Genomic DNA, 22010 nt, shown 5'->3' on the forward strand with positions numbered 1-22010 from the left:
AGTTGTTTGATTGCAGTTATTGCAGTTATTTTTTACCTAACTACTTCCATACAATTTGTTTAGCAATTCATTTTAAAATCCCTCCTTTCTGGTGATCAGAAGCAGAATGTCATCAAGTGTTGACACAAGCAGCCATGGTACAGACTATATGTGTGAGCCCAATGTAGGAATAAATTGATAAGGCACTGCAGTATGAACTCCAGCATACTGCTCTATTCTTCACCATAACTCCAAGTAATAACAGCAACATACATTCAGTATTAATTAGCACAGTGGCAAAAGTTGAACCATTTTGAATTTGAACATTGACTGTGATGTGCGCAAGATTTGTTCTGCTGTGTAAGATCTTTGGTTAGCATGTTCAAGCCATTAAAATCAATCAGGTTTGTGGCTCAGCACTTTCTGTGTTTGGTGTAAATGCTTCTTTAAGCACACTATTAGACCTTACCAGGCTTTTTCATTGTACAGTACTGGCAACACTATTGTCGGCTACTCACTCTAATGGTTTGGTTACTCTGAGTAACTGGCAACAGTGTTGTCAGTTAGTTACTATAATAGAGCAGTAGCGTTAACTAACTGGAAACTGTACTGTACTGTAGTGTTACAACTCACAGCATTATATTGCAACGGTATGTCATTTATAGTTATTGTAGTGTTACTAGAATTGATCAGTATTCTTAAGTGTTATTAAATTAGACAGCATATAAATTCTTCAGAAAAATGTATTTTATTGTTTTGGCATCAAACAAATATGCAACAAAAAATGTACAACAAAATTAAAGAAATCAGCAGATATCAATACATTTTCTATTTACAATGAAACACAAAGGTTCAATTAATAAACAACACATGCAGTGTATATAGCACAGGTGTCAAACATTTAAATATTATATAACAGAGGGCCACAGGTCTGCACAGTTTAGCATTAACTCTAATTTAACACACCTGATCAAACTAATTGAGGCTTATTAGAAATCTACAGGTTATGTTGAAGCAGGGTGGGAACTAAACTAAAATTTGACAACATTTAAACAACTGCCAACATTTATCACAATCACATATCCAATAAAAACAATATAAATTAATTAATTAACAAACTCCATCCATAGCAAAAAATAAAAAATCATTCAGCACTGATCCTCATGTTGTTCCAAACCTGTAGTAATAAAAAACAAAACAAATAACCTGATTTATGCATTTATTTCAGAAACTCTTTATTCTACAAATACCACTTTTACTTTTTCAGAGAATAGAGCACTCAGAAGTAAACAAATCAAACACCTATGGCTCTCTTAAAGGGCCAACATATTCTGAAAAGTTTTTCCACAATTTTGTGTTTAGAATAAGACAGACAGCCTGTGGAAGTTTGTGTCAATGTCTAAATCATTGTTTTCTGCATTAAGATAAATGCACTATTCTATATATATAGCACAATAAAAGAGTAGATGGGACAGTAATGGCTGAACAGTAATTTACCATTTATTATCACAGTTACTACCTTTAATGGCTACATAAAGTTAATTAATGTAATTTATTATTTGCACGATACAATTTCATACAAATGACAGTACCTTTTACAGTAAAATACTGTTTTATTTTGTTACAGCAAAACACTGGTTATTTTAAAGTTATTTACTGCATAATCAACAGTAAGGTTTAACAGTGCAGGTCTCATACCAGACATGCTGTGCCACACTGTCTTTACGTGATTTTCTATTCATCACTAAGCAATGTGATTCAAGTGTCCAGTGTGCAACTCCATTAAGCTGGTTAACCAGAGACCTTCAAAGCTGCATAGAGCAAACATAATCTAAACTAAATACATATTTATATTTTGCATACTACAGAGTATAAAAAGGCAACCATTTTAGTCATACTTACAGGCTGTGAATTTGAAGAAGCAGGTCCAAATAAACTGAGAAACTGAGTCCAATGTACAAATAAGGTGGAGTTTAGAGACTTCAGTGCAGTTAAACGCTTTCCGTAATGTGGTGAACCAACTAAACCAAAACTTTCTTTGCAGTATTGTATCATGTCTAAATGAATACAGAGTGATTTATTTTGATCTGTGTCTCCAGTTTTCAATATATGCAAATAATTTTCTGTAATGTTAGTTCACAAAATGAATAAAAAAAGATAGTTTTACCTGAACACATACCTTCAGTATTGATGAGAAATGAAAAAACATTTGTGCATGTGTAGATATTTAACATAATATAAACATTACTATAAGGTTACAAAGACATAAAATAGATTATTTAAACAAATAGATTATTTGTTGTTGTTTTTATTTACACCTTTTTAAAAAAATTAATTGCATAATAGATTTACATGTATATAAATGACGATACTGTATTTTAAACATCCGCAAAGAAAGGAACAAAAAAACTGAAATAGAAATCAGACTAGGCTATATGGGGATGTCTTAAAAACAAATAAACTGATTTTAGTAATTACAGTAGTTTTGCCTCAAAAACTGTTGGTTCACTTTTGAATTTTACATTAGATTTATTATGTTTTAGACAATTTTTGTGGCACCACAAGTCAAACAAGTCTTTAGTCATATTTTAATAACAAATGCATGGCAAATTATATGATTTTGACTAATTATGCTGTTTTTTATTCTCTGGCTTGTATCATTATATTTTCTCAGCAAAAGTGCGAGACACTATCATAATTTTCAGCAATTTCAGACTGAACCTAAGTATAAAGGGATGGAAGCTGCAAAAAAAAGCATGCAAATCTAGTGTGCCTATTTTATGTTATTTCCTGTAGGTTTTTAAGGAGTTCTGCTGCACAGGAAGCGTGTGACTGTCTTACTAATGTTCTGGGTAAAAGTCCATTATTACTGACAGAACTGGATCTGAGTGAAGATAAATTAGGAGATCTGGATGTAGAGAAACTCTCTGCTCTTCTGATGGACTCTCATAGCAAAGTGGAGAAAATCAAGTGAGTGAACATAAGTTTATGCATAATAACGTTACTGATTATTTATTTTTAAAGACTGTCAGTCATATGTGTAAGCATACAGTACATACTGTTGATCTGATGTGTTGAAAATGTGCTGATTAATAAATAATGCTGTTCTTGTGTTTAGGCTGAGTAATTGTGAAAAGCTGACAGAGAAAAGCTGTTCAGTTCTAGCTACTGTTCTCTCCTCCAAAACCATCCTGAAAGAGATGAACCTGAACAACAGTCGTCTGTTGGACTCAGGAGTCAGAGAGATCTGTAAAGGATTAGGGAATCGAATGTGTGAGCTGAAGATACTCAAGTCAGTACATCCAGATACACTGCAGATAACACCACTAACCCTGTAGTATAATTACTTTTTATTATTATATTATTATTACTTAACTCACCATGAAAAAATTAAACATAACCACAATAGTTTTGCTAAACTCAGTGACGCCTACTTCTTCTGTCATTCTGTGCCTCTGAGTTGCAGGAAGCTTTCAGGCAACACAATAATATTGTAGACAACATTAATTAAACATTATATTTCATTTGTGTATATATATTTTCTAGTCTTTCAGACTGCAGTATCAGTGAAGAAGGTTATAAAGCTCTGGCTTCAGCTCTGAGATCAAACCCTTCACACCTGATAGAGCTGGATCTCAGAGGAAATGATCCTGGACAATCAGGAGTGAAGGAGCTCACTGATTTACTACAGGATCCACACTGTACACTGAAGACACTGAGGTGAGTATTAAAATAGCAATCTTCTCCTTAATAAAGCTTAATAAAAAGCTTAATAAAAAAAAAGGACAGTAATCCATTAAAAAAAAAATCAAACTAATGTCAGACTTCAGAGAGAAAAAAAGCTAGTCTGGTGAAGCTTTTATTATTGAGATCAGAAAAATTCCCATTAATTATTACTATGAATGAATGAATGTGTTTAAATAGTGCTTTTATTGTTTATTGCCGTACACCCAAAGTGCCATACAGTCATATGAGGGGGTCTCTCCTCATAACCACCAGTGTGCAGCATCTACCTGAATGTTGTGACTGCAGCCACAGGACAACGATGCAATTGCTTCACCACACACCATCTGCAGGTGGAGAGGAGAGACAGAAAGAGCCAGTTCAGTGGATGAGGAGGTTTAGGAGGACATGATTGTTTTTTTTTTATGATTATTTATTTATTGCAGAACAAAGCCAGCATACATAGCTAGCAACAACTTTGTACAAGCCGGAGGACATGATTGTTGAGGGTATTGACCATAGTCTAAGCCATGCCCTAAAGTTTCCACAGGCCAATTGTGGGATTAGCTACCATTGCCAGGGGCATGATGTCTGTCAAGCTTTTAAGTGAAGAAACCATACCGATGCGTTGTGCATATGGTATCTTAAAAGTTTGGATGGGGTGGTGGAATATTTTCCCTTCCATAACATAAAAAAATGTATAGTTCCTGCTTTCTGTATACTGTTGATTGGTTGGCGTTTACGTGTTTCATTGGCTGTAGCGATAACTAGACATGGTATTGGCACTGCATTCCTTTTATTAGCCTTTGGCTTGTGGCAGAGCTGTGGTAGACTCATGCAGGAGGACTTTGTTTGTGTTGTTGATCATTTATGGCTCAGCATCTCTGACTCTTGCCAGGTTCAATGCATAGATTTAGACCCATAATGTGTAAGTAGTAGCCTGGTGTGCTAAAAACAAAAGCAAGAGGATGTTATCATTGGAAAGTGCTCAGGCTGATGTCTTGTATTTATTCCACAAGACTTATGGATCCTTTTCTCGAATAATATTTATTAGATTATTTTCAAATGGTCAGCATATGAGGGTTTTGAATTTAGCTTCAATATTGATTAAATTATTTTCTAATCAATTGCATATTATGTTGTGGATATACTCTTCTAATGCTCTCTGCAGTCCCCTTTCTCTTGCTCTCTGAAATATCTAAGATACCTGTTCACCAAACATGTCTATTTATGATTTGAATTGGTGTGAAAGCTTGACAGGCATAGTAATAGTAACTCAAGTAGCCGTGGCTTAGTGAAGAGTCAATTTGGCCAGGACATTGGGGTCACACCCCTACTCTTTGTGTCATAAGATTTTTAAAGCCCACAGAGATTCTGGAACTTAGTTTAATGTTTCATCTGTAAAAAAAAAGTGCTTTTTACAGTACTGTATAGTGTCCCTTTCTCTAAACTGGGACCCATATATACCACAGTCTGAGCACCCCCTGCTGGACTTAGAGACTTTCCCAGGTGGTCTTCCATCCAGGTTCTGACCCAGGCTCATCCCTGCTTAGTTTTACTCTGCACCTTTAACATTTTTTGTCTTCAGGTTTTTGAGTCCTGCAGCAGAAGAAGTCTTTCAGTTTGTGACTGGAATTGTGGGTAAAAACCCGTTACTCCTGAAAGAACTGAATCTGAGTAATCATGAATTAGGAGACACACAAGTGAATCAACTCTCGGTTCTGCTGAAAGATAAACACTGTACAATCAACACACTTCAGTAAGTTACTGATGTTTTAGAATATTAACTATTTTATAGATTTGTACTTCTGGTGTTATATGTGTGGCTAAAACAAACTAAATAAAATGCTTCCCTCTTTGTTTTCTTTCTCTTCAGGCTGAATAATAGCAAGATTACAGCAGAAGGTTGTGCTTCTTTGACTTCAGCATTTAATTCAAATCCTTCACACCTGATAGAGCTCAATCTGAGTGAAAATAAACTAGAAGACTCTGGAGTAGTGAAAATCTGCCCTCTGCTGAAAAATACACAGTGCAGACTGGAGAAACTGAGGTCTGTATTTACATTATTGCACATTTTTACACAAAATGTTAAAGAAAATTTGAGTTTGATTTTATAAAGTTATGAAAATGTGGTTTAAGTTTAACCTTTTCATCTCTCTTTCACTTTGACCAATATTCTGCCTACCATCTCCTGTTTTTGAAACTATTATTTAATTCACATTCATCCGTTTTAGTTAATTAGGTCTTTTATAATCACCTTTGTAGCACTCTCTTCACTTGACACAAGAAGAGGGCTCTGGGTTCCCAAGATAACTGTATAAACTTGCAATTAGTCCAATGACAAAAAATGAAATTTAGTAAAACAGATCCTTTATTTCTCCTTTTAGCCAGTTGTAATATATTGTTTAACTGAACATATGTGGAAAGAAAACAAATAAAATGGAATAAAAATTAAATTAATAGCAAAATCACTCTCAATAGTTATAAATGTCTCTCATCTAAAATGACAAGAATACAAAAAATAATGAAACAAAAAAACTTCTTCAAAAATATATGGGTCTGTCTTATTTCAATATAAAACAGTCACTTTATAGTGATATAATTTGTTTCTGAAATATCAGACTGAAAATAACTAACTATTTATGAGTATAAACAAAATAGCTTTGCAGAAAGTCCTAAAACAATAATAAATAGTTATCCTTACAACAGAAACGACCAAGAACCATTTAAATGCACTCATAAAAGTGCAAAATGTTCACCAATAAAGACCTTAATACTGAACAGTCACAGGCAAATGGTTAATTCCCTATATTCAATATCACACAGCATTCAATTAAAGGTATTATTGTTGTTCACTGGGCCTAGACTCAATCTGTGTGTAGAAAAAAAAAGGAAGAAATTAAATAAACAAAACAAACACCCCCTCGTTGCAGGCCTGTACGTTGCTTGGGAGCGTTGTGGCACAAATCAAATGCCCCTTCACTCTAACGAGCAAGCACAATGTACTCACAAATCCAAACGATCCTTCTGCTTGATCCAGCTGACTCACGCGACGCCGGCGACTCGAGCAGATGACACAACAGGTGCAAACTCGTCCAGCGCAGTCAGCAGAAACAACGATTGTCTTGCGACCAATGTTTTTTTAGATGATAGGATCTAGCATTGGAATCCTCAGCATTCGTTAATCTCTCGTCATCTCCCCGCGATGTCCGATCTCTGCAGTTCACATCAAACTGGTCTAGTTGACTTAATAACCGCACGTGGTTATTTTCTCGACAGTCTTGTGAAAAGAAAACTACATTTTCAACGAAAATTAGCCGAGAGAGCAGCGTGAAACACTCTGCGCGTTTCTTTCAGCTCTTCCCATTCCTTTCCTCTCACTCTCAAGACCCGCTCTCTCTCTCCCCAGTCCTGTCACTCAGGCATGTCCTTCAGCCAATCAAATTTGAGTATGTCACAGGTTAACCATCAAGTTAGATGGATGCAAGAGAAGCACATGTTTGTTATGTACATTTCACCTAAACTATACAAATGTATACAACTTTATTTAAAACGGAAAATACATAAAATCCTTAAAATAAAACAAAACAAAATCCAGTATTTGACCCTTGGAATAATGTTTAATTTACCTGGGTTACACCTTTAATTGTAATTATAATCACTGTTCAATCCAGGGTGCTTTTGCTCACACTTTTCGTCGATGTTTAATGCCTCGTGACTAAACAAAGGGTGCCAATGTGATCGTGCATGAAAACATGCAAAACGGCAGGGATAAAAGCAATATTTTTAAAAGATATATATATATATATATATTTTTTTTTTTTTTGATGCACAATTTTTTTTTCTTTCATTAATTGCACGTTCATTAAGTGCCATCTAATGTCAGAGGGTTTTTACACTCGTCTCTATGCCGATGAAAATCACCTGGGTTTAAATTAAGAAAAACGTCTCTAAAAACACTGACGATAAGTGTGAGTAAAAAAAAGCATCCCAGTGTATACAAGACTTTAGTGCTTGTATTTAGGATTTCTAGAGTAGATCAGCATGCTAATCTTGTTTGTTTTCAGAAGTTGCTTATGAAGCAGATTACTTAAACTTGTTTGTTCAACTGTGTCTCAAAGAATAACAAATACTGTTATTTTCTAGTCTTTCAGACTGCAGTATCAGTGAAGAAGGTTATAAAGCTCTGGCTTCAGCTCTGAGATCAAACCCTTCACACCTGATAGAGCTGGATCTAAGAGGAAATGATCCTGGACAATCAGGAGTGAAGGAGCTCACTGATTTACCACAGGATCCACACTGTACACTGAAGACACTGAGGTGAACCATGAGGAAATATTTCATAAATAAATTATGCATATTGATTAAGAGAAATACTATTAATAAGCAATACACAATTATAGGCTGGTGAATTATTTATTTTTATTTTGCTATTAAAAAAATGATTATTTTATGTAACTCAAATGATATTAGATTAGATTAGATTCAACTTTATTGTCATCACACATGTACAAGTACAAGGCAATGAAATGCAAGAGGATATCTTCTGTTACATGACATTTAAAGAAATTAACTAACTCTTGAATCGTTTTCTTCTCTCAGGTTTTTGAGTCCTGATGATGATAAAGTCTGTCAATTTGTGACAGGAATTGTGGGTGAAAACCCGTTACTCCTGAAAGAACTGAATCTGAGTAATCGTGAACTAGGAGACACACAAGTGAATCAACTCTCTACTCTACTGCAGGATAAACATTGTAGAGTCAACACATTCATGTGAGTATCTTACATTGTTTTCAAAAGTATAAAAATAATGTATATTATTGTAATAAAACATTTTTTAATAAAAAATGTATTACATGGCTCTTTAGAATGTTTAATTTTAATTGATAAACAGCAATCACTAAATTGGTGCCATCTTGTGACTGAATATTGTAGGCTGCAATTGTTTACATCTTTTCTTCTTTCAAGCTTTGTCTAATTAAAGAGTTGATCAATTATTACAGCACAGATTATTGTTTTATGTTCAATCTATTTTTTATTTATTTTTTGCTTGTAGAATAAAGCGCTTCAGTCTCATTCAAAAGCTGCTGAAAAGCCCATCTGGCTCTATTCTCAGATAACATCTGCCAGGATATACATTATTACCCTTTGTCTAATAAAAAACTATTATAAAGATACAACTATAATTCCTTTTGTATACTTGTGTGTTATAGCTGAAAATGTTTCCTCTCTTATCTTTCTCTTCAGGCTGAATAATAACAGGATTACAGCTGAAGGTTGTGCTGCTTTAACTTCAGCATTTAATTTAAACCCTTCACACCTGATAGAGCTCAATCTGAGTGGAAATAATCTAGGAGACTCAGGAGTAGAGAAGATCTGTCCTCTGCTGAAAAATACACAATGCCGATTAGAGAAACTGAGGTGTGTATTTTTATTTTTGTACGTTTTCACATTAGTATAGTGAACAAAATTCTTAAAATGACTCTTTAGTTATGTTGGCTGAAAAAATATACATTTTTAAATAATATGATGGTTAATAAATAATGGTGGGATTTACGTTTTGAATGTACTGATCATTCAACATGTTAGGTTAATAATGTGTTTTCATTAAATATGGCATTGTTTTCATGCATATATATTGTGTGTTTTATAAATCAATTCCTAAATTGATTTATAAAAAGCATATTGGCCTAGATTTTTGCAAGACTTTATTTGTGTGGTTATTTTGTTTATTTAATATGCAACATGCAGAACTAAACTGCTTATTTCATATACAGTCTTTCAGACTGCAGAATCACTGAAGAAGGTTATAAAGCTCTGGCTTCAGCTCTGAGATCAAACCCTTCACACCTGATAGAGCTGGATCTCAGAGGAAATGATCCTGGACAATCAGGAGTGAAGGAGCTCACTGATTTACTGAAGAGTAGAAGCTGTAAATTCAGGTAATTTACAAACTTAAAAAAGCACTTGGAACAAAATGTGTTGATGTTCTTCCAAAATGTAACCTCAGTATCAATCAACCTTTACTTTTTCAATTCTCTTTAAATGAAACATAACATGCAATAAGCATGATCAGAATCCAAAGAAATGTGTATTTATATAGAGTACTGTAAGCTAAAAACATTGTATTAACACATTTTCAGATCTGTTTACCATTAACCACACTTGTTATACAGTAATTTAATCCATTAACAATATGTTCCATAAAGCTTGTGTGTACAGATCAAAAGTGTGTGTTTGTGTGCGTGCGTGCATGCGTGTGTGTGTGTAGTTGTAGATGTAGATGTGTGGAGTTCTAGAAGACATAATCTAACACAGATATTTACTTTTTGTGTGTCTGCATTTGTGTTGCACTTGTCTGAATGGTTAAACAATGTCAAGGGTAAATCTTTAAAAGGCTGTTACAAAAACATTCGTCAGCCTTTTAAAATAATAGTTTGAGGTTTAATGTAAAATCTAAAAAGAATGTTAAAATTGGTTTACTGTGGACAAAGACATGCATCTTACATACCTGTATAACCATAACCAAACATGAATCATACATTGAGAAAATGCTCTGTTTTATTTTTTTAGCTTAGTCTTTAATGAAGATTAGAGATGCAAAAGGCATATCATTGTAAAATGACCAAATGCACAATTCTCATCTGCTTCTGGTAGGTTTCTGAAGTGTTCTGCACAGGAAGCGTGTGACTATCTTACTAAAGCTGTGGGTAAAAGTCCATTATTACTGACAGAACTGGATCTGAGTGAAGATAAATTAGGAGATCTGGATGGAGACAAACTCTCTGCTCTTCTGATGGACTCTCATAGCAAAGTGGAGAAAATCAAGTGAGTCAACATAAGTTTATGCATGATAACTTTCCTGATTGTTTATTTTTAAAGACTGTCAGTTACATGTACTCTATAAACATTCGTACTGTTGATCTGATGTGTTGAATGCTAAATATTTAATAATGCTGTTCTTGTGTTTAGGCTGAGTAATTGTGAAAAGTTGACAGAGAAAAGCTGTTCAGTTCTAGCTACTGTTCTCTCCTCCAAAACCATCCTGAAAGAGATGAACCTGAACAACAGTCGTCTGTTGGACTCAGGAGTCAGAGAGATCTGTAAAGGATTAGGGAATCGAATGTGTGAGCTGAAAATACTTAAGTCAGTACATCCAGATACACTGCAGATAACACCACTAACCCTGTAGTATAATTACTATTTATTATTATATTATTATTACTTAACTCACCATGTAAAAAGTAAACATAACCACAATAGTTTTGCTAAACTCAGTGACGCCTACTTCTTCTGTCATTCTGTGCCTCTGAGTTGCAGGAAGCTTTCAGGCAACACAATAATATTGTAGACAACATTAATTAAACATTATATTTCATTTGTGTATATATATTTTCTAGTCTTTCAGACTGCAGTATCAGTGAAGAAGGTTATAAAGCTCTGGCTTCAGCTCTGAGATCAAACCCTTCACACCTGATAGAGCTGGATCTCAGAGGAAATGATCCTGGACAATCAGGAGTGAAGGAGCTCACTGATTTACTACAGGATCCACACTGTACACTGAAGACACTGAGGTGAGTATTAAAATAGCAATCTTCTCCTCTTTAATGTTATATGTGTACAAATGCAATGCTTAATAAAAAAAGGACAGTAATCCATTAAAAAAATCAAACTAATGTCAGACTTCAGAGAGAAAAAAAGCTAGTCTGGTGAAGCTTTTATTATTGAGATCAGAAAAATTCCCATTAATTATTACTATGAATGAATGAATGTGTTTAAATAGTGCTTTTATTGTTTATTGCCGTACACCCAAAGTGCCTTACAGTCATATGAGGGGGTCTCTCCTCATAACCACCAGTGTGCAGCATCTACCCGAATGTTGTGACTGCAGCCACAGGACAACGATGCAATTGCTTCTCCACACACCATCTGCAGGTGGAGAAGAGAGACAGAAAGCCAGTTCAGTGGATGAGGAGGTTTAGGAGGACATGATTGTTGAGGGTATTGACCATCGTCTAAGCCATGCCCTAAAGTTTCCACAGGCCAATTGTGGGATTAGCTACCATTGCGAGGGGCATGATGTCTGTCAAGCTTTTAAGTGAAGAAATCATACCGATGCGTTGTGCATATGGTATCTTAAAAGTTTGGATGGGGTGGTGGAATATTTTCCCTTCCATAACATAAAAAAATGTATAGTTCCTCCTTTCTGTATACTGTTGATTGGTTGGCGTTTACGTGATTCATTGGCTGTAGCGATAACTAGACATGATATTGGCACTGCATTCCTTTTATTAGCCTTTGGCTTGTGGCAGAGCTGTGGTAGACTCATGCAGGAGGACTTTGTTTGTGTTGTTGATCATTTATGGCTCAGCATCTCTGACTCTTGCCAGGTTCAATGCATAGATTTAGACCCATAATGTGTAAGTAGTAGCCTGGTGTGCTAAAAACAAAAGCAAGAGGATGTTATCATTGGAAAGTGGTCAGGCTGATGTCTTGTATTTATTCCACAAGACTTATGGATCGTTTTCTAGAATTATATTTATTAGATTATTTTCAAATGGTCAGCATATGAGGGTTTTGAATTTAGCTTCAATTTTGATTAAATTATTTTCTAATCAATTGCATATTATGTTGTGGATATACTCTTCTAATGCTCTCTGCAGTCCCCTTTGTCTTGCTCTCTGAAATATCTAAGATACCTGTTCACCAAACATGTCTATTTATGATTTGAATTGGTGTGAAAGCTTGACAGGCATAGTAATAGTAACTCAAGTAGCCGTGGCTTAGTGAAGAGTCAATTTGGCCAGGACATTGGGGTCACACCCCTACTCTTTGTGTCATAAGATTTTTAAAGCCCACAGAGATTCTGGAACTTAGTTTAATGTTTCATCTGTAAAAAAAAAGTGCTTTTTACAGTACTGTATAGTGTCCCTGTCTCTAAACTGGGACCCATATATACCACAGTCTGAGCACCCCCTGCTGGACTTAGAGACTTTCCCAGGTGGTCTTCCATCCAGGTTCTGACCCAGGCTCATCCCCGCTCAGTTTTACTCTGCACCTTTAACATTTTTTTGTCTTCAGGTTTTTGAGTCCTGCAGCAGAAGAAGTCTTTCAGTTTGTGACTGGAATTATGGGTAAAAACCCGTTACTCCTGAAAGAACTGAATCTGAGTAATCATGAATTAGGAGACACACAAGTGAATCAACTCTCGGTTCTGCTGAAAGATAAACACTGTACAATCAACACACTTCAGTAAGTTACTGATGTTTTAGAATATTAACTATTAGAACTATTTTATAGATTTGTACTTGTGTTATATGTGTGGCTAAAACAAACGCTAGGTTACTTGCGTAACCCCGGTTCTCTGAGAACAGAGCGAGGTATCTCACTATGGGAAACGCGTCAGGCGTGACAGACTGTGGAAGCACCAATTACACCACGTCCGTCCGAAGACGGACAAATCAAAGCTCGCGATTAGGAGCCCACCCTCTCCTTTATAATCCGCTGTGATTCCCCGAATCGGCATTCGAAGCACGGTCTTCCCGAGTGTAATGCGTGAAGGGAAGTCTGGTGAGATACCTCGCTCTGTTCTCAGAGAACCGGGGTTACGCAAGTAACCTAGCGTTCTCTTTCAAACATTCGCTCGGTATCTCACTATGGCAATGATATATACCACTCCCGTAACGCATGCTTTCCGAAGCCCCGGACAGAATCGGTAGAAAGACTACCTTTCAAGCTTATAAGGGACACACATTAAGAACCGCGTGAGCCAATGAAGGCGCGGTGACGTCAAGGCGGTAAAACCTGATAAATGTATGCGGGGAAGACCAACTTGCCACTTTACAAATATCTCTTACCGAAATCCCTCTGAACAAAGCCCATGAGGTAGCGATACCTCTTGAAGAATGAGCTCTTAAACCCTCTGGGGAACGAAGACCCCTAGATGTATAGGCCAGTTCGATCGCCTCCACTATCCAGTGCGAGAGCCGTTGAGATGAAACAGCCTCACCCTTACGGCGAGTGGCCCATGACACAAATAACTGATCGCTTCTCCTAAACGATCGCGTCCTGTTCACGTAGAGGCGTAACGCCCGTACGGGACACAAAGTGTGTAACTTACTCTCCTCCGCTGACAAATGCGGAGGGGGATGAAAGGCATGCAACTCAATAGCAGAACAGTTATAAGCAGAATCACTGACCTTGGGAACGAATGCCGGGTTTGGTAGCAGTGTAGCCCTGTCATCATCCCGGCTAAAATCCATGCACGCTTGATGCACCGACAAAGCATGCAGCTCGCTCACTCGCTTAGCTGAGACTAGAGCGAGTAGTAAGGCCGTCTTCAGTGATATGAGCTTAATAGGAATATCCTCCAGAGGTTCGAATGGGGCTCGAGTTAAAGCGTCCAGAACGAGAGACAGATCCCATGACGGGACCAGCCGTTTCACCGCTGGTCTCACGCGCTTCACTCCTTTCATAAAACGGCATATAAGGGGGTGCCGTCCCACTGAAACCCCTTCGAACCCTACATGGCAAGCGGAAATAGCGGCCAGGTAAACTTTAATGGTAGAGAACGCTCTCCCATTATCCAGTAAGCTTTGCAAAAAGCAGAGAATATCCCTCACCGAGCACTGGAAGGGGATAAGCCCTTCACTAGTGCACCAATCCTCAAACACACGCCATTTCAGGTCGTACAGTGAGCGCGTTGAAGGAGCCCTAGCGCTCTGGATAGTGCTTATGACCTCCCGTGGAAGCCCGAGAGCATTTAGATTTAACCCTTCACGGGCCAGACCCAAAGGTTGATTTGTTCTGGGTGAGGGTGAAATATCTGTGCCCCCGCTTGTGACAGCAGGTCCCGTCGCAGCGGGAGCGGCCAGGGCTCTCCTTGCAGAAGTTCGGCGATCTCTGCCAACCACAGCCTGCCCGGCCAACGGGGGGCTATTAGAAGGAGAGACAACCCGCTTTCTTTTACTCTGTCCAGGGTGGGAGAAATTAGACTTAACGGTGGGAATGCATACAGCAGCACGTTTGGCCACGGGTGCGCCAGCGCATCCACACCCAACGGCGCATCCTCGTCCTCGAGAGAGAAATACAGCGGACATTTTGCGTTTGCCCGCGAGGCGAAGAGACCTACGGCAGCCTTGCCGTACATCTCCTAAATTTGATTCACCACCTGCGGGTGGAGAACCCATTCTCCGTACGTCGGGTTGCCCCCCGACAGAAGATCCGCCCCCACATTTCTGACTCCCGGGACGTGCGTCGCGCGCAGTGAGCTCAAGTGAGCGGCGCTCCAGACAATCAGCTTGCGCGCTAGATTGTGCAGCTGCAACGATCGCGTTCTCCCTTGGCGGTTGATGTACGCCACCTCCGTTGTGTTGTCCGTCCTGACTAAAACATGAAAACCCTTCAAGAATGGTAGAAAATGTTTTAAAGCCAGAAAAACTGCCATCAGCTCCAGCATGTTTATGTGAAGCTCGCACAGTCGGTGTGTCCGATGACCGTTCACCGATCTGCCCTAAAATACGGCTCCCCATCCCGTTACGGATGCGTCCATAGTGACGACTTTTGTCAGAGACACGCTCCCCAGCGGAGCCTCTGATCGGAATATGCAGGGGTTTTTCCAGTGGGGGAGAGCCATCACACACTCCGTGGATACCCGTACCCTGCGCGCGAGGTGCCTGCGCGGGCACAGGCGCTTCGTGGAAATCCAACGCTGAAAATCTCTCATCTTTAATAAACCCAGTGGGATCACAGACAGAGATGAAGCCATCATGCCCATCAGACGGAGACCAGGTTTCCTTTGCGAAAATGGGTCAGGCATATCACAGACAGAGATGAAGCCATCATGCCCATCAGACGGAGACCAGGTTTCCTTTGCGAAAATGGGTCAGGCATAGACCGAACGCCGTAATCCTTCTCTCCGAAAGCATGGCGTGGTAAGTTACCGAGTCTAGGCGCAGGCCCAGATACTCTATCTCCTGGGACGGAATCAGCTGGCTTTTGGCGTTGTTGATTCTGAATCCCAGCCTTGTGAGATGAGACGAAAGAGTCTCTGCATCCCGCTTCGCGCGCTCGCGTGTGCGGGCGCATATCAGGTAATCGTCCAGATAAGCGGATATGCGCAGACCCTTGTGTCTTAGCGGAGACAGCGCTGCTTCCATGCATCTGCTGAACACCCGCGGAGCTAGACTGAGCCCGAATGGAAGAGTAACAAATTCGAACACTTCGTTCTGAAAGGAAAACCTGAGATATTTCCTGTGTGCTGGATAGATGCTTATATGAAAGTAAGCATCCTTGAGATCGATCGAGGCGAACCAATCGCCATGGCGGATCGAACGAGTGAGAGCTCCTACTGTGAGCATCTTGAACTTCCTTAAGTGCTTGTTTAAAGCACGCAGGTCCAGTATTGGGCGCAGACTCCCATCTTTCTTTGGGATTAGAAAGTAACGTGAGTAAAAACCCGTCTGAGTTTCCTCCACTGGAACTCGTCTTATAGCTCCCTTCCCAATGAGGGAGGATATCTCTGCCTCCAGCACCTGAGCCGAATCCTCGTTTGCCACAGATGCTATAACCCCGTTGAAAGGAGGGGGTTTTCCAGCAAACTGAAGCCTGTAACCCCTGGTTACGGTTGCGAGGACCCACGGGTGCGGAGAACACTCTATCCAGGCCTCCGGGTGAAGAGACAGAGGCTGCTGCCGAACCGGCCCCACTGATGGAGTGCTGGCGCCCTCTTGTGGCCAGAGAGAAATTTGGCCAGGATCTGTTTGGCTCAGAGACTGGCCCGTCTCACGGCTTTGAGCTTTCGCTTTTCTCTGTGTCTTTATTTTGTTTTTGGCTTTCTGCGCCCTCGGCATTGAGCCTGGATGCGACAGGGCATTTTTTATTTGCCATGAACACAGAGAATGAAGTGCTTTGTGACAACGCACTTGCGAATGTGTGCCTGAACTCGGCAGACCGCATGGTGGCCGAATGCTCTGCACATGAACTTGTGAAACTGCTGTCGGCAATCCACGGAACATTGTGTGTTGAGGGGAAGCTGAACTGACCTGAACACAACTCTGAACCATTTCTCCGCCCAAATTCCACCTCCTCTGCATTTTTGCGGGTGGGGAAACAAACGTGGCGGACTGTGGAGAAGACATCGCAGAAAACCCTAGGTGCTGCCCGTCTCTCCTCTCCAAACATAGCGTCCTAGGAGTCCCTCTTCTTTTTGGCGGAGGGGTTAGCGGATCTGGACTTTGCAGTCACTGCCGCGAATGACTGCTTTCCCCATAGCTTAGCGTTTGGAGCAGCGGGGGGGCGAGCCGTCTGCTCTGTGCTGTGGGGTTTAGGCTGTCTGGACGCACTGACAAATTTTCTGCCCTGCGTCGGAGGAGTGGGCCGAGTAGCAGGAACAGGAGGACGTGATGTCCTTTTACGAGGCAAGCAGAGGTCAAAAGTCTCCTCGTCCTTCTTTTTAAGGTCGCATCTCTGCCTCATCGACGCGACCGACTGACCGAATAACCCACTCGAGTCTACGGGAGCGTCAAAATAATCCAATTTTTCCCTGTCCCCGATACTCGAGAGATTCAGCCACAGCGATGGTACGGCCGGAGCTTTGCACCGCCCCACGTGAGGCGCGCAGATTGAGGTCTGTAATGTTGCAGATCTCTTCCCAGACTGCCGGGTTTGGATTGCCGGCGTCCAGCTGCGTGCCAAGCTCCTCCAATAATTCGGCTTGATAGGCCATCAGCAATGAAGTGACGTTCAAAGCCCTCACTGTTAGCGCCAAAGATTTATATATCTTCTGATACATGGAAGCAGTGAAGCGTTCCATTTTACCAGGGAGGGACGGTGTGGCCGATGAAACAGCAGCCCGCCTGTTTGGATGCAGGTGAAGAGCCACCGTCTGCTCGACCACTGGAGGGTTAGAGAGCCCTAGTCCCCCCATCTCGCTCACGTCGAGTGACGAGTAACCCTTGACGGGCACGCGGTTGGTAAAGGGTTTATCCCATGACCGCTTCATCTCCGTGATGCAATCTGGGAGAGCGGGAAGTAGTTGTTTTGCTGGGGGAGCGCGGGGAGCGAGCCTTTCCCGTCATACACAATCCGTTTAACTCCTGGATGACCAGGAGTCACAGGCCACGCCACGCCGAGCTTGGCGGCAGCACGTTTGCAAACCTCTGTGAGGTCGCAATCCACCACGGTCGACGCCACCTCACCGCTTTGCGCGCTAGTCGGCCTGGATGTGTGGGAAGAAGGGCGGATGACATCCTCCTCCTCATCGTCCGGCTCATCTCAGAGGAGACGGGTTAGTGTCTCATCATCCTCCTCCTCATCCCCTTCCATCTCATCCCCGCCCGCCAGTAGCTGCTGGTCGAACAGTGGCTCATACATGGGGGAATCTACCTCCATGATGTCCCCCCACGAAGCAAGATCCCGCGGAGGAAAGGATTTGGCGTCATTAGCTGACGACGGAGCGGCAGAGAGGACCGGATCATCCTTGGAAGATGCCGCCACTCGAAGCCTTCTCTCCAAAATCCTCATCGGCATTGCCTGGCAGTGCACGCAGCTTTCGGTGTTCGCCAACGAGGCCTGGGCATGCTTCGCACCCATACATGCGATGCACATCGGATGTGAATCCCGGCCCGAGATCATAAATCCGCACGCTGACGGACAGGAGCACGAAGAGGCCTCCTTCCCCTTCTCCACCGTGACTTTAGACATGGTGAGTCAAAATCAGAGTTAGCTCGCTTTAACGCGTTAGCTATATCAGTTGCTGCTAGTAAAAGCAGTAAAAAATACTCCGTAACGAGCAAAGAACCCACGACAGATTCAGATGACTGAGCTGCGTTCGGCAACGTTAGCCTTGACGGTACGTTTGTGAACAGAGCAGCGCAGCCTGGGTGCTTAAGGAAAGTCTTCACGAGGAAGAGTGCTAGAATGCTGATTCGGGGAATCACAGCGGATTATAAAGGAGAGGGTGGGCTCCTAATCGCGAGCTGTGATTTGTCCGTCCTCGGACGGATGTGGTGTGATTGGTGCTTCCACAGTCTGTCACGCCTGAGGCGTTTCCCATAGTGAGATACCTAGCGAATGTTTGAAAGAGAACTAAATAAAATGCTTCCCTCTTTGTTTTCTTTCTCTTCAGGCTGTTTAATAGCAAGATTACAGCAGAAGGTTGTGCTTCTTTGACTTCAGCATTTAATTCAAATCCTTCACACCTGATAGAGCTCAATCTGAGTGAAAATAAACTAGAAGACTCTGGAGTAGTGAAAATCTGCCCTCTGCTGAAAAATACACAGTGCAGACTGGAGAAACTGAGGTCTGTATTTACATTATTGCACATTTTTACATGAAATGTTAAAGAAAATTTGAGTTTGATTTTATAAAGTTATGAAAATGTGGTTTAAGTTTAACCTTTTCATCTCTCTTTCACTTTGACCAATATTCTGCCTACCATCTCCTGTTTTTGAAACTATTATTTAATTCACATTCATCCGTTTTAGTTAATTAGGTCTTTTATAATCACCTTTAATTGTAATTATAATCACTGTTCAATCCAGGGTGCTTTTGCTCACACTTTTCGTCGATGTTTAATGCCTCGTGACTAAACAAAGGGTGCCAATGTGATCGTGCATGCCAACATGCAAAACGGCAGTCATAAAAGCAATATTTTTAAAAGATATATATATATATTTTTTTTTTTGATGCACAATTTTTTTTTTCTTTCATTAATTGCACGTTCATTAAGTGCCATCTAATGTCAGAGGGTTTTTACACTCGTCTCTATGCCGATGAAAATCACCTGGGTTTAAATTAAGAAAAACGTCTCTAAAAACACTGACGATAAGTGTGAGTAAAAAAGCATCCCAGTGTATACAAGACTTTAGTGCTTGTATTTAGGATTTCTAGAGTAGATCAGCATGCTAATCTTGTTTGTTTTCAGAAGATGCTTATGAAGCAGGTTATTTAAACTTGTTTGTTCATACTGTCATTTTCTAGTCTTTCAGACTGCAGTATCAGTGAAGAAGGTTATAAAGCTCTGGCTTCAGCTCTGAGATCAAACACTTCACACCTGATAGAGCTGGATCTAAGAGGAAATGATCCTGGACAATCAGGAGTGAAGGAGCTCACTGATTTACCACAGGATCCACACTGTACACTGAAGACACTGAGGTGAACCATGAGGAAATATTTCATAAATAAATTATGCATATTGATTAAGAGAAATACTATTAATAAGCAATACACAATTATAGGCTGGTGAATTATTTATTTTTATTTTGCTATTAAAAAAATGATTATTTTATGTAACTCAAATGATATTAGATTAGATTAGATTCAACTTTATTGTCATCACACATGTACAAGTACAAGGCAACGAAATGCAAGAGGATATCTTCTGTTACATGACATTTAAAGAAATTAACTAACTCTTGAATCGTTTTCTTCTCTCAGGTTTTTGAGTCCTGATGATGATAAAGTCTGTCAATTTGTGACAGGAATTGTGGGTGAAAACCCGTTACTCCCTGAAAGAACTGAATCTGAGTAATCGTGAACTAGGAGACACACAAGTGAATCAACTCTCTACTCTACTGCAGGATAAACATTGTAGAGTCAACACATTCATGTGAGTATCTTACATTGTTTTCAAAAGTATAAAAATAATGTATATTATTGTAATAAAACATTTTTTAATAAAAAATGTATTACATGGCTCTTTAGAATGTTTAATTCTAATTGATAAACAGCAATCACTAAATTGGTGCCATCTTGTGACTGAATATTGTAGGCTGCAATTGTTTACATCTTTTCTTCCTTCAAGCTTTGTCTAATTAAAGAGTTGATCAATTATTACAGCACAGATTATTGTTTTATGTTCAATCTATTTTTTATTTATTTTTTGCTTGTGGAATAAAGCGCTTCAGTCTCATTCAAAAGCTGCTGAAAAGCCCATCTGGCTCTATTCTCAGATAACATCTGCCTGGATATACATTATTACCCTTTGTCTAATAAAAAAAACTATTATAACGATACAACTATAATTCCTTTTGTATACTTGTGTGTTATAGCTGAAAATGTTTCCTCTCTTATCTTTCTCTTCAGGCTGAATAATAACAGGATTACAGCTGAAGGTTGTACTGTCTTGACTTCAGCATTTAATTTAAACTCTTCACACCTGATAGAGCTCAATCTGAGTGGAAATAATCTAGGAGACTCAGGAGTAGAGAAGATCTGTCCTCTGCTGAAAAATACACAATGCCGATTAGAGAAACTGAGGTGTGTATTTTTATTTTTGTACGTTTTCACATTAGTATAGTGAACAAAATTCTTAAAATGACTCTTTAGTTATGTTGGCTGAAAAAATATACATTTTTAAATAATATGATGGTTAATAAATAATGGTGGGATTTACGTTTTGTATGTACTGATCATTCAACATGTTAGGTTAATAATGTGTTTTCATTAAATATGGCATTGTTTTCATGCATATATATTGTGTGGCTAAATATTGCCTAAATTGATTTATAAAAAGCATATTGGCCTAGATTTTTACAAGACTTTATTTGTGTGGTTATTTTGTTTATTTAATATGCAACATGCAGAACTAAACTGCTTATTTCATATACAGTCTTTCAGACTGCAGAATCACTGAAGAAGGTTATAAAGCTCTGGCTTCAGCTCTGAGATCAAACCCTTCACACCTGATAGAGCTGGATCTCAGAGGAAATGATCCTGGACAATCAGGAGTGAAGGAGCTCACTGATTTACTGAAGAGTAGAAGCTGTAAATTCAGGTAATTTACAAACTTAAAAAAGCACTTGGAACAAAATGTGTTGATGTTCTTCCAAAATGTAACCTCAGTATCAATCAACCTTTACTTTTTCAATTCTCTTTAAATGAAACATAACATGCAATAAGCATGATCAGAATCCAAAGAAATGTGTATTTATATAGAGTACTGTAAGCTAAAAACATTGTATTAACACATTTTCAGATCTGTTTACCATTAACCACACTTGTTATACAGTAATTTAATCCATTAACAATATGTTCCATAAAGCTTGTGTGTACAGATCAAAAGTGTGTGTTTGTGTGCGTGCGTGCATGCCGTGTGTGTGTGTAGTTGTAGATGTAGATGTGTGGAGTTCTAGAAGACATAATCTAACACAGATATTTACTTTTTGTGTGTCTGCATTTGTGTTGCACTTGTCTGAATGGTTAAACAATGTCAAGGGTAAATCTTTAAAAGGCTGTTACAAAAACATTCGTCAGCCTTTTAAAATAATAGTTTGAGGTTTAATGTAAAATCTAAAAAGAATGTTAAA

General features: G+C 39.4%; 1 protein-coding gene and 1 pseudogene across 1 annotated transcript; both read left to right on the plus strand.

The window, feature by feature from the left end:
* Nucleotides 1-134: 134 nt before the first annotated feature.
* Nucleotides 135-10534, plus strand: LOC130216656 (ribonuclease inhibitor-like). Its single transcript, XM_056448542.1, has 11 exons — nucleotides 135-163; nucleotides 2776-2949; nucleotides 3098-3271; nucleotides 3526-3699; nucleotides 5291-5461; nucleotides 5579-5752; nucleotides 7849-8022; nucleotides 8305-8475; nucleotides 8950-9123; nucleotides 9480-9644; nucleotides 10360-10534. Exons 1-11 carry the CDS (start codon nucleotides 135-137, stop codon nucleotides 10532-10534), a joined length of 1755 nt encoding a protein of 584 aa, XP_056304517.1.
* Nucleotides 10535-10756: 222 nt separating this feature from the next.
* LOC130216657 (ribonuclease inhibitor-like) lies at nucleotides 10757-21482 on the plus strand (annotated as a pseudogene).
* Nucleotides 21483-22010: the final 528 nt, after the last annotated feature.

Source organism: Danio aesculapii, chromosome 22 (genome assembly GCF_903798145.1).
Source record: "Danio aesculapii chromosome 22, fDanAes4.1, whole genome shotgun sequence".
Lineage (NCBI taxonomy): Eukaryota > Metazoa > Chordata > Actinopteri > Cypriniformes > Danionidae > Danio > Danio aesculapii.